General features: G+C 40.2%; 1 protein-coding gene across 3 annotated transcripts; it reads left to right on the top strand.

The window, feature by feature from the left end:
- Nucleotides 1–842: 842 nt before the first annotated feature.
- LOC308088299 (leucine-rich repeat transmembrane neuronal protein 4-like) lies at nt 843–12,716 on the top strand. Of its 3 annotated transcripts, XM_080432700.1 has the most exons (4): nt 843–932; nt 1,134–1,163; nt 1,584–3,256; nt 3,556–4,780. In XM_080432700.1, exons 2-3 carry the CDS (start codon nt 1,160–1,162, stop codon nt 3,206–3,208), a joined length of 1,629 nt encoding a protein of 542 aa, XP_080288826.1. In that variant the 5' UTR covers nt 843–932; nt 1,134–1,159; the 3' UTR covers nt 3,209–3,256; nt 3,556–4,780. The 3 variants fall into 3 exon arrangements, 2 of the variants coding, with proteins under 2 accessions (XP_080288826.1, XP_080288825.1); XR_013933428.1 differs by lacking the exon at nt 843–932 and having other exon boundaries at nt 990–1,163; nt 1,584–3,283; nt 3,588–4,780; XM_080432699.1 differs by lacking the exons at nt 843–932; nt 3,556–4,780 and adding an exon at nt 11,098–12,716 and having other exon boundaries at nt 990–1,163.
- The last annotated feature ends 1,287 nt before the right edge of the window (nt 12,717–14,003 follow it).

Below are 14,003 nucleotides of genomic sequence, written 5' to 3'. Positions count from 1 at the left end.
ACATACACACTACATTAAATACTATGAAACTTTGATACCATGAAGGCTACTTTTAATAAGTAATGATAATGTTTTATTAACATGCATTTACATACTACATTACATAACTCAATTTTAGTGGATCGGTTATTCAAATGCTAACACTCAATGACATAATTCGTACTACATTTTGGAGTATCGTATACAAACATATAGTTATCCTTAAGAAAAATAAAAAAACGACCACATTTTTCTGAAATCCACAAAGCCATGCATACACAGCTTAATTCTCTGAGCATATATACCTACTGTATAGGCCTACTATACAAATTGGATTCCCTCCAAAATATGGACAAGTGCCAAAGAAGATCAAGCTTGAACGGTACAGTATGTCCCCATTATGAATAATAGTCTTTTTCACTCTTTGTGTGCACTCCAGTATCTGAAGTTTAACATTAACAACAACTGACATTATAATCATCCATTACGGACTGTTAAACGTGCAACACTTTGTGCATCAGCTAAAACTGAGAGAGCAAGAGAGAGAGAGAGAGAGAGAGAGAGAGAGAGAGAGAGAGAGAGAGAGAGTGTGTGTGTGTGTGTGTGTGTGTGTGTGTGTGTGTGTGTGTGTGTGTGTGTGTGTGTGTGTGTGTGTGTGTGTGTGTGTGTGTGTGTGTGTGTGTGTGTGTGTGTGTGTGTGTGTGTGTGTGTGTGTGAGTGAGAGTGAGTGAGTGAGTGAAAGAGAGAGGGAGAGAGAGAGAGAGGGAGAGAGAGAGGGGGGGAGAGAGAGAGGGAGAGAGAGAGAGAAAGTGAGGCAGGAGGGGAGCCAGACAGGATGAGAGAGAGAGTATGAGAGGGAGACAGACAGAGGGAGAGCATGAAGAGTGGGGCGGTCTATTCGCGCTCAAACGGATTATTGCGCATGCAGCAGGCTGAACTATCAGTGGCTCCAAGTAAGAAGCAAGTGTGCAGCGTGGCACCGCTTTAGAGATCAGAGCCTTTATGAACGCCAAGCTGTATTTTGTAAACTTGAAAATCATTGTCTTTTCTGCTAATTGAGGGATAGTGATGCTTACTGTAATGGGGAAAAGGATGTTTAAACTGCAATTTGCTCTCATGGAAGGAGTTTAATATATTCTTCATATTTATTTCAGTGGATTGATTTTTTCCTTCAGTGACGATGGGTAAGCCAATATATTCTATCTAATAAATTAATCAGCAATTTATGTTATGCCAAGGTAACATGCTCTTATCAACTGTATGATTCTATTTTATTTTATTTATGTATTAACTTTCACATAGACTTTTAAGTCTAGAGGACTATTAAGAATATTAACCTACAGCTTATTTCAAGTTATGGTTGCTAACTGCTAAATGATTGATCACAAAGTGTGAATGTCTTTCAAATGATTTGGACAAATGCACCAAGAACTTCACTCTCCATGATCAATTCTTCATGCACTCTTCATGCACTGAGCTGGATCTGAACACAAAAAAATACTAATACTAATATATACCAAATTTACTTTAATGAAACACTGTATACCTTTTCTTTTTTTAAGTGCTCTGCCTTTTCATTGCCTCTCTCTCACTCTGCCCCACAGGTTCTCTGATCTGGGACTGGAGGTTAACATGTCTTCTCCTTCAGACATGTGCTCTGCTGCTGCTCAGCAAGGGGGAGAGGATGTGCCCTGCAAGTTGCCGTTGTGAGGGAAAGATTGTTTATTGCGAGTCAGGCATCTTCCAAGACGTACCGGAAAATATCTCCACTGGCTGTCAGGGTCTGTCGCTGCGTTACAACAACCTGCTGGTCTTGTTGCCGTACCAGTTCGCTCACCTCAACCAGCTTATTTGGCTTTACCTGGATCACAACTCTGTCAGTATCATTGATGCGTTAGCATTTCATGGCGTGCGAAGGCTCAAGGAGCTCATCCTGAGCTCTAACAAGATCACACATCTGCACAATAACACTTTCAGTGCCATTCCCAACCTCCGCAATCTTGACCTGTCATATAATCAGCTACAGGTCTTGCATCCAGGTCATTTCTATGGCCTACGCAAGCTCCAAAACCTCCACCTTCGCTCGAATGGTCTCAAGCAGATCCTTGTCCGTACGTTTCTGGAGTGCCGCAGCCTGGAATTCTTAGACTTGGGTTATAACCGTTTGAGGAGTCTCACCCGCACCACCTTCTTAGGGCTGTACAAATTGAAAGAGCTGCATCTGGAGCATAATCAATTTTCCAGGATTAATTTCTTTCTTTTCCCACGCCTTACCAACCTTCAGGCCCTTTACTTGCAGTGGAACCGCATACGAGCCATCAACCAGGGCCTGCCTTGGACCTGGGAGAAGCTACAGAAATTAGACCTTTCAGGAAATGAAATCCAGATCTTGGATCCTGCCATTTTCCAGTGTATGCCAAGCTTGCAAATACTCAATCTTGAATCTAACAAGCTCAGCAATGTGCCTATGGAAGCTGTCGCGGCATGGACCTCATTGACAACTATCAGCTTGGCAGGAAATGCCTGGGATTGCAGCCCTGGCATATGCCCACTCATGGCCTGGCTGAAAACCTTCAAAGACTCCAAGGACGTCAGCATGATATGTAGCAGCCCCAAGTTGGTTCAGGGAGACAGGGTGGTGGATGTGGTGAGGAACTACTCGACATGCGTGGAAGTATCCAGTGGGATCGCCGCAACCACTGCGCTGACTACGCAGACGTCGGCGCCAGTGGCAAATATTACCGCTCCCTCACCTCCCCCAGACGCTGTAAGCCAAGGCTCTCCTGAGACACCAACACATAGATTCACCCCTCCACCACCACTCTCTCCAAGTGTAACGGACAGGAAGGCAATAGAGTCCACGGTTGTGATCTCTACAGAGCAGCCTCTCCCTCTAGAAACATCAACGCCATTCATCCCAGAGATCTTTGAGCACATGGCCTTCCATAAAATCATTGCAGGCAGCGTAGCCCTGTTTCTGTCACTTTCATTGATCCTGCTTGTTATTTATGCGTCGTGGAGGCGCTACCCCAATACCATGAGGCAGCTGCAACAGCACTCGGTCAACCATAAGCGGAGGAAAAAGACCCGGAAGGAACGTGATCTTAACTCTCAGTTGCAAGAGTACTACCTGAGTTACCATTCAAACTCTGAGACTTTGGATTCTCTGGTGACTGAGGCAAGGCCATGCACGTGTACTATATCAGGATCCATAGAGTGTGAGGTCTGAGCTGTCAACTCCATCTCAAAAGACAAAAAGTGCAATTGCAAGCCAGAGGTAAATGTTCTTTCATTTCAAGTTAATGTTTTTGATAATTATAATTATAATAATAATAATAATAAATGTAATTCATTTATTTATCATTATTATTGCATTTGTTCATTCATTTTGCAGTTGTTAAGAAATTAGCGTAACTGATAATTATTGCCCTGAAATTTGACATTGCTACAATAGGCCTACAGTATGAACTAACTAATTAAATTATTTTAAAATATCAGAACTGTTCTCTTGAGTTCAGCCTATAATTACAAATAAATATGCAATCTCTGTCCGTCTGTCTGTGTATCCGACTGTAGTTCAAATCTCGAGAGCTGTTTGAACTTTGAAGTCTGACATCGACTTCAAACTCGACGATGTGACCGATATGCCCCTATATATGCATATATGGATATCCGGTTGTCCAGAACTGCCGATCTGATCGCTATGCCCATATATGGGACCGAACGACTTCAAACTCAGCATGCCTATGATGAGGACCCGAGGGTGTGATGCACCAAGAGGGAAGTCGGTCGGAACAGCGGATCTCCAAAACATAAAACCACAAATCCCCATATACTGTATGGAGTACGCTGATGTCATCAATATGACATCATAGACTGGCCTCTGGCGTAGACTCCATATACAGTATGGGTATGCCTGACACGGAACTCCATATTTAGGCATAAAAGGGACACAGACAGACAGATACAGAAATCTCCATATAGTGGGCATAAAAGGGACACAGACTGACAGACGGGTACAACGGGTACAATGGGTATTGCATAATTGAGTATTGCATAATTGGGTGGAGCATGCATTTCCGACTTGAATTGTTCCCGAGTAGGCCGGTGACCGGAGTTAGTTAAAGAGCAACAAGCACTTATTTTTTTTTCTTCTTACAAATCTATGTTTGTTTCATACAGACAGGAGAGACAGCAAATTATAATAAAATAACAATTTCTGATACAAACAACATATAACAAACAGACAAACAAGTAACAAAAAACACAAATAAAGAGCAACAAGCACTTTTAACACCTTTAGGTTGTCATGTTATGTAGCTGCCTAATCATTTCAGAGTGGATGTGTTTATGTGGGAGTGGGTGGAAATCAATGGCAAATGGGTTCCGTGGGTTCTGCTTCAGAAATCTCATTTTCACCTATCCTTTATGTCCACAAATACGTTTTCATTATAATTTTGCTGCGGCATAAAACACACGCACACACACGCGCGCGCGCGTGCGCACACACACACACACACACACACACACACACACACACACACACACACACACACACACACACACACACACACACACACACACACACACACACACACACACACACACACACACACACACTGGCATCAGCAAGAGGAGAATGAACACAAAGTCCCGAGATACTTCCAAGGTTTATTTTCCTCAAATGAGACACTTTTCAATCTGGTACAATCCATTTTTAGGGTCCATTCAGAGCTGCATTTCAGTTCCATTTGTGAACTATGAAGTGATATTATTTTGTGTGAATCTAATCTCAGGAATGACATTTTCAAAGGAGAATTTGTATTCTACTGAATATATGTTGTCAAATGTGTCAAATTAATGTGTCAAATAATTTCATTATTCCTATAAATATTGATTGTATAGACATAAAATCCTTGATTAGGGCAGTGTACGTGTAAATGAGTAATAACTAGAAAAACGTGCTCCTCGGAGCACAGGTCTGGTTGGTTATTGGGCCAGCAATGTTCGGAATTCGCCAATCAGGATGGAATATAAAAAATCGGTCGGAATCGTCTTGATCACTTGACTAGAGATAATGTGTATTTGCGTGATGTTTGGACAAATTTTGTAGGAGTAATATAAAAAAGATGTTTTGAAAAAATTGGCCTCTTAGTGGCACTGTAATAGGGCAATGTCAAAAGGATGGCATTTGTTCCTCAACAAAGTGCGAATGTGTGTGAAAAGTTTCACCGCAATCGGACGCTGCGTTCATGATTTGTGGCATTTTGTTCAAAATGGGCCACTCCTGCAAACTTTAGATGTAAATCTTAGCCAATCACAATGGAATATAAGAAATCTAACAGATCTGTCTTGATCACATGACTATAGAGATCATGTGTACCGATTTGTGTGAAATTTGGATAAAATCTGAAAGAGTAATATATTTTTTTATTTTTACATAAGTCATCCTGATGGCGCTATAAAATGCAGATGTTAAAAATGCAGGGCAAAGGTTTTTCCTTGGCCTCTAGGGAGTGCACATGTATGGTTTTACACCGATCGGTGCAGTAAAGGTAAAAACACGAATCGGCCTGTTATAGCGCCACCATGAGGCTGATTTGATCATTTTCAAGTGCCATTTCTTCCTCAGCCTAGTGGGAAAGAGCGTGATTCATGATTTGAGGCATTATGACTGGCTAGCCACAGGTTTTGTAGCAATTGTAGAAATATTAGGCCTAAAATGTCTAATGTTCAAGCATGTTCTAATCATTTTTCCAAATTCTCCTTATAATATTTTTTTACATTTTGGGAAAAAAATGCCAATTTAACATTGAGGTTGCCACAATGTTTAAGTGCTCACTCTTCAGGTTACCGCCTGTCCCCCCTAGCCGGTCCCCCTTACCTAAAACCAATTAAGTGAACTATCATGATGAGGTTGTCAAGTACAGTAGAAGCAATAATAAAGGGAGGCAGACATAAAACACATAGACTACTAGACTACTTGGAGAAAAATGTCGGACTCACCAACTTGTATCGTCCAATGAAAACGTCACATACAGTAGAACATTGAGCTGCTAGCTACATAATGTCCCGTTAACATAATGACAAGCCTGCTTTGCTTAATTTTCCTGTCCTTCATCGTTATGGGGACGTGGCACAATGGCACATGATACACTTTGGGCTACATAACTAAATATGTTATGGACCATGGTCATGGAGTTAACCCTATTATGGACACAAGTATGCAGGACACAATATTTTTTGTTCGTGCACAGGACGACTACACTGTATAGTAAAATGTATTCTCATTATTGAAATATTGTCATGGTGATGAAGACTTAAATGGCTTCATGCCCAGGCTAATAGGGCATAGCAGTGCGTGCCCTATTAGCTGTGGTGCCACAGAAAACCCATTATTCCCCTAGAGATTTCCGAAAATATTTATATAAATTATTTTAAGCCTGGAACCAAGCCATCCAGGCTCCTGGCGAATCATGACCATTAAAAACATTTGATTCTGTGTCAAAATACATTGAATATCTAATTATATTATACTATATTGAATAAATACCCTTTTTGTTTTTGTTGCAGTTTTCAAATAATTTTTTAAAATATGTTATGGTCATGATCCACCAGGAGCCTGGATGGCTTGGTTCTAGGCTTAAAATAATTCATATCAATATTTTTGGAAATCTCTATGGGAAAAATGTATGGGTTTTCTATCTGTGGCACCACAAAATGGCCGCCACTGCTTTGCCCTATGTCACACATGGGCAGCATACGGCCCGGGGGCCGGACCAGGCCCTTTGACAATCTCAATCCGGCCCGCCAAGTCCTCAAAGAAAAACTAAATGACCCCCCCCCCAAACAATCATTCTAAAAGGCTGCTATATGTTCATTGTTTTTGTGACAAATTAATTTAACTCGACTCCAATTAATAGTAATTTATATTTACCATTTGAGTATACACCTGCATTCCTCCATCCGTATGTACTCAAATGTTTTATGTTTATAATGTAACAATGAAACAGTCTGCCTTGAGTCCATATTCATAACATAATGCAATGTGTTTTATCAGTGACCTATGGAGTGGTCCATATCAGATAAGATACTGTATAAATGTATAGGCTCATTTAAAAGTTGATACGGCATTGATGTGGTTTGTTTTATGTAAGTCATCTTTTCATTGTAACTTCAGTTCAGAGTACACCAGAGTGATACAGTACACAATAAATAAATAAAACCCCTGCCCTATATCCACAACATTCACTACAGTCGTGATCCGTCTGTCTGTCTGTGACTGTGTGTCACTGTCTGCTAATTTGTCCACCAGAGTGTGCAATACATACTCCTCCCGACGGGGTTCAGACAGGCTTTACAAACTATTGTTGGGAGAGTCAGGATACTTGGGCTGAAACTCTATGGCTGAAACATACTATCAGTATCACCCAAATGGAGGTGAGCTCGACTATATGCACACAACTAGTTTGCCAGGTTTGCAGGTGAAATCACTCTATAGCTTCGTCTTGTGAAGCTGGCCATTTGCCAAGTCAGTGATGGGTTTCCTATATACTGTAGGTAGCATTCAACAATCTCCATTCCAGCAGAAGGATAAGGCCAATACATGCTCCTTCCAATGTCGGGAAAAAAAACCTTCAGTTTCAGTCAGGCTTTCTGAACTAGTTCAGGACATCTAGGGGTGCACTAGATGTGAGTTCTGAGAAAAAGTTCTGAGACCACCCATCAGAAGTTCTGAATGATGTCAATTTGTGGTTACATTACCTCAAAATGTTTAGACGTCGGAAGGAGCATGTAATTGGCCTGTAGTTTCGAAAACATTGTAGCTTTGATCACCAAGATTACCATTGTCAGTGCCATCAGCCATCAGATGGCATTGGAAAGGAAAGGAAATGCTATTAAGCTATAGGGATGGGACGATGTCACGATTATTGAGGAAAAAATAATTTGCAGGTTAATTTTTATCAAGTATAGAGGGTTTAAGTGGTACTGAAGCTCAACAAAAGCTAATTCATCCTAGTGTATGACGGACAATTTCACAATACATTTAAACAAATCTCTGAGATACAATTATTGTGAGCATTTTTTTTATCACGATAAACGATAATAAATTGTTATCATCCCATGATCCCTATTTAGCTGTCAGGCGTGAATTTCCAGATCCCTACCATAAAGGTTATATGCTATCAAGATATCAGAGGTTCTGAATGGTGTCAAAATGTAGCAAATGTAGTAACCACAACATACCCATGCAAAAAAAAAAAGCCATAATACTAACCCCTCTTGTGCCCCACTGACCCCACCCAAGGTCTGCCTTTGACAACTATAATAGATGATTTAGGATGATTAAACAAATGTGAGGTGTCATGTTTTTGTTGATGTACACCTGTATTCTACCAAAACTGACAAAACAAACTTTTCTGTACACATCATGTATTGATCATTGTGTTTCTCAAACTCCATGTCTAGTCTGAGTGATGAAACTAAGCAGTGTTCGGGATGACTAAATGGATGTAAACAGCGGGTTTTTCTGGAATACAAATGGCCAACATATTTATTTGCTGGTCCCACTACAAAAACACAGCCATGCTGTATGTTGGACTCTGATTCAGCACAAAATATGTTAAGAATCTGCTCTATACAATTTGTGCATACTGCTGCTATGGGACTTGACAGGCAAGAAAGAAAATTCTACAGGCTGAGTGACCCGTGGGGTCAAGGTACTTGCTATTAGGGAAATATCACCTACACCGGTTCTCACTCCACCTCCTCCCTCCCTCCCTCAGTTTGCTCACAGGGAGGCAAGAAAATTAAAATAATCCATGGGGGGGTGTGCATGTGTGATACCAAACAGGATAAGGGAGTTCCACTGCCAGCAGAGATATGCATACCTTTTATTATCCAACTGATCCAAAAAGCAAGGATGTATTAATCTGATGCTTGAGAAAAAATAATCAACATCTTATTTCAATCCCTTTACCCCTCAGAGGGCTCATCAGCTAGACATACCAAAGCTGCCAGACTCCTGCTGGTAGGCGGTCAATAGTCACGCAATACCATCCCCTTGTTATTGGTCAATAAGGACTTTGCACATCTTGTGCTAACTAATTCATATGCATAAAATAACAGACTGGCTGCACTCCATAATTCACTTTCTAAACATGAGTCATGATTATTTTTGCCTCCAGGCTGACGTAGGAGTTCACTGCCAAAAGGATTTATACCCATGTATTCTGTTTCCGGCACTCGCATTTATGATGAATTTCTCTGAAAGACCAATGGAAGCTTCTGTTCTGTGGGCCTATACAGCAAAGCAAATATGACTATGACAAATGATTTGTTTATTTTATTTTGACAGATATTGTAATTAGAGTTTGATTTGTCATGCCTTGAATGATGAAATGCTATTTTCTGTGTTTTTTTTTGGGGGGGGGGGGGGGGAACCCCATTATGCATTATTAGTCTGTAAGCATTCTGCAGCTGAGGAAGGGATACTGTCTAGAGAACAGCAACTAATGATTATTGACAAAACCTGGATGAAAAATGGTGGAAAGGCAAACTATTGAGTTAGTATATAAAACACAAATACAAGCACATTCCACAGCCTACTTGGAGAATATATATCCTTACCTCTTACCTTTGTTAAATGCATCGTGGTAAATCACATTGAGGTGCAAATAGGATTCATCCTCCTACTGTAGGATGCAAACACCGCAAACAAAATAAGGCCTGTAAAATAATGGCCCTTTAAACATCTCAAAATAATTGTCTCCTGTCTGTCCTGTAAACACTCTGCGAAGGTCATGGCAACCTGCACTATGAGGAGTAACATTTTGATTGGTAGCCCTCAGCAAGTTTGAGGTGATGCACTGGTGGCTCTTTTCCAAGGCAACATCCATACAAAGGTCCATTAGTTTGTTGTCAGCATTATTTAGATTACCTTAGTGGCAATTTGATAAAAAGGTACAATAAATATAGCCACATCCATATTTCACCACTGTTGTTTTAATACCACCTCCTCAAATACTTATTGTCACCGCTTCAGTGTTTGCACCTATTATTCAACATACATAGTGTAAACTTGTGCTCATAGCTAGCCAAATGCCATGAATTGATCTCTGCAGCACAATTCATGGGGTCTTTTAAAAGGTGGGTTTAAAATCATTGTTGAAATGATCATTGTCAAATCAACTGTGATCCATCTTTCTTAATTTATTTGTCTTTCTTTCTTTCTTTCTTTCTTTCTTTCTTTCTTTCTTTCTTTCTTTCTTTCTGTCTTTCTTTCTTTCTTTCTTTGGGTCAAAGATTAAGTCAAACATGATTAATCTAATTTGAAAGTGAAGTCTAGTATGGGAAATAAAGACGGATTCATTATTGCTCTTTTTTCTTTCTTTTTTTACCCTTGTCCTCTGAGTCTGAACTGCAAAAAATAAGTTATTTAGCTCCACGTTTTTATGTAAAATTAACTTCAATGCCAATGGTTTTAATCCATGCTGCTTCAACAGTTCCAATTTGCCTCCCTATATTGTTCGGACAACAGCAGACTTTACCTGCCAGAACTGCTCAACCGAAGAATCTCTGATTTTACCATACCTTGCCCGCTATGAGTTCAATAGGTTTTTATTGTGCATATCAATAACTGCACATTAACACAGAGGATTTTACTGCGCATGTTTTATTATGTTACACACAGCGAATGTTATACAATTGGTGAGTGCTGTTGACTCATTGATGACCGGCGGAGTCTCTGGTAGTCTCTATTGACAGATGAAGTACGCCTTTAATACTTAGCCACTTAAACGGTATTTCTTTGACCAGGGTCCCCTAGGGGTCTATCCATGGCCCCCTCCTTTTTCCCCTCTACACCAAATCTCTTTTCCAAAAATAGCCAATTTACGAGCTCACAATGCGTCACAACGCGACATATCATGAGCATATAGATCTGCTATTTTTGCAGAATATTTGCCTATTATGACATGCCCAGAATAGGGACGCTACGGTTCAATTAAGTGGTTAACAAGCAAGGATCTGAATGAAAAATGACTTAATCACGATATCTGTTTGTTCAGCATCACTATTATAATTGCCTCTAATTTATTGTCATTATATTCTCCACAGAACAACTGTAAGTACGTCAGGGCTTTGCTGTGGGCTACTCTAAACTGCATGAAGGATGATAACGTTTGTGCAGCAGGGGCTTACACCCTGGAACCATGAAGATGAAGAAACACCAATTCCATCTTTATTAGCATCAAGGACAAAATGGTGGTATTAGAGGTCAGGAAAGCAGTAGACACAATGAAAAGAGGAACATTGCCTTGAGAGTGGATCCCTGGGGTTAGATTACCTTTTAGGAACTGCCACCTCATGACACTGGGAAGTACTTTGCACTAAGTGCTGTCTCTGTTTTACCTTTAGAACTTTCTGTGGGGGATCCCTAATGAGCATTAATGTGTACTGTACTTTAGTTACATATCTGAAGCCCTGGGGTGACTGTGAAACAGTGATGTTTTCTCTAGCACAACTAGTGGTGGAGTAATCCTCTTTCAACGACATCACACTGTCAGTTATTGTTATGTTACTTGTGATGGAAGATTGTCTTGCACTTTAATATTATTTTTACCAGTCTTGAACTAGAAAGAGAAAATGGTCTAATATGCCCTGTTTTATACTTATTCATAAATCAGTGGTGCAGGAAAATAGGGGGGAAAAGACAATCTACAAGCTCACAAAGCTCTGTGATGTGACGCATGGAGAGCTTGTAGATGGGCTATTTTCACTTTTGAGTATAACACTCAACATTGGGACACCAGGGTTAAGGACGTAAAAAAAAAAAACACATCTTATTGGCAAGCCATTCAACATGTGTTTTTCTTTTGGACTTTTTGGATATTGTTTACTTTGACAGTAACAATTACTCTGCCCCTTATCTGTTTCAATTACCAAGCTGTCAGGGTAAATTCAAGCTAGTTCCACATCGGAAAAAAAGTCGTCCTTCATATCAGTGACAGAACATAATTCTTTTTTTGAATAATAATAAAATAATAATAATAAAATCTTTCTTTTATTTTTTACTATCCACTGGAGTAGCACACCAATTAACCTTAGCAATGATAAATTCTCTATATACTCAAGGTATGACACATAACCAATCAAACTGAAATGACCTTTTAGACACCTCAAGGGTGTAATTGAAAAAGTTGTATTTTATTTCATTTCCCCATGGCAACATGAACAGACTACCTTTACAGCATAGCGTGTAATAATGAGGAACTGCAGATGATCATATCATTTTTATTGAGTTCAGGTTGACATTATTGCTTTGAAGATAGGCTATTTCACGAGTGTGTGCTTATAGTAGAATATTGAATATTGTAATATCTCACACAGTGTACAAACATTTTTATGAAAATATCCGGTGACATTTTGAAATGTTTTGCTGTCTTTAATGTACTCATCTCTGTCATGTGTGTGGTCATATGCAAATTACATTCCCAGGTGCCAGAGACAGACCTTTTCTGATATAAATCATAAATGTGCCATGTCAAAAGTTTAAAAACATATATTTTCTTTTGCAATGGAATGTTACTGAAACCACTAACTGTGCTTAGTGAAGTACAATAATTATTACTTCTTTCTTATTTTTGTTTTCTTCTTTTTTTTTCTTTTTAGCTCAGAGAATAGATGAATGTAATTACATAAGGTTTCACAATATGGCACTGTAGTATTGCAGTGATTATCTCTCCCTGTCTACCTATTACTTAAAGAATGTTATGACATTTGATATTTGTTTGTCTTTAATACACACACACACACTCACTCACTCACTCACTCACTCACTCACTCACTCACTCACTCACTCACTCACTCACTCACTCACTCACACTCACACTCACACTCACACTCACACACACACACACACACACACACACACACACACACACACACACACACACACACACACACACACACACACACACACACACACACACACACACACACACACACACACACACACTATACATGCATGCTTTTCCAGCTGGAGTTAGGCTACTTGACATGATCAGACAATCCCTCCTTCTCATCCCTTCACGGTATAGTGACACTTTTGACATCAGAACTACTTACCATAGTAGAAGGTAAAACTGTCCAGTCTACCTAAACTATATTATAGAGTAGTATGGTATACCAAGTTGGCATATTATTGCACATGCCCAGCCCATTACTCTCATGAGGCAATGCCATGATAGGTTGGTGTCACTGAACCAGCAAAAGAGGAATTTGATGAATAACTTCAAGTTCACACGGCAACATTTTGATTATCTTCTCACAAGGAGATACTGTGCGCGCGTGCGTGCGCGCATGCGTGTGTACGTGTGTGTGTGTTTGCATCTCTTTGTCTGTCTGTCTGTCTTGCATCAATCTTGCACACTACACGGCTAATCAGTGTCACATTTCTTAATTCAACTGGCAGTATAGGCCAAGGACCTCAATTACGTGCGTGCGTGCGTGCGTGCGTGCGTGCGTGCGTGCGTGCGTGCGTGCGTGCGTGCGTGCGTGCGTGCGTGCGTGCGTGCGTGCGTGCGTGCGTGCGTGCGTGCGTGCGTGCGTGTGTATGGGCTGGCCCCCCGAGGGAGACAAAACGCCAGGGCAAAGCACATCCTCTGGGATGGGGCGGCAATTAGTGACGATCGGCCGATAAAATATCTGAGATCCCATTTAACAGTTTTTCAAGTTGTCAAAAAACACTTTACTGCATTTCTGGCATATCATATTTCATATTATGACATATGAAATACAATAAAAAAGAATAAAAAAGAAAACACATTACATCACCTGTATTTTCATTAAGTGGAACTTTTGGTGATTGAATGGTCTGCCTGGGAAATGTAATTTATTTCATTTCCTTTTACATTTCCTCCCACCATAACTATGAGACTGAGGCGAAGGAAATAGAATGTGTGTCGGAGAGAGACAGAGAAGAGGTGTGTGTCAGTGTGTGCACGTGCGTGCGTGCACGTGTT

The sequence above is a fragment of the Gymnoscopelus braueri genome, assembly GCF_963280865.1.
Source record: "Gymnoscopelus braueri genome assembly, chromosome: 7".
In the NCBI taxonomy this organism is placed as follows: domain Eukaryota; kingdom Metazoa; phylum Chordata; class Actinopteri; order Myctophiformes; family Myctophidae; genus Gymnoscopelus; species Gymnoscopelus braueri.
The sequence above is the reverse complement of the archived record's forward strand: the minus strand, read 5'-3'. Positions and strand labels throughout refer to the sequence as shown.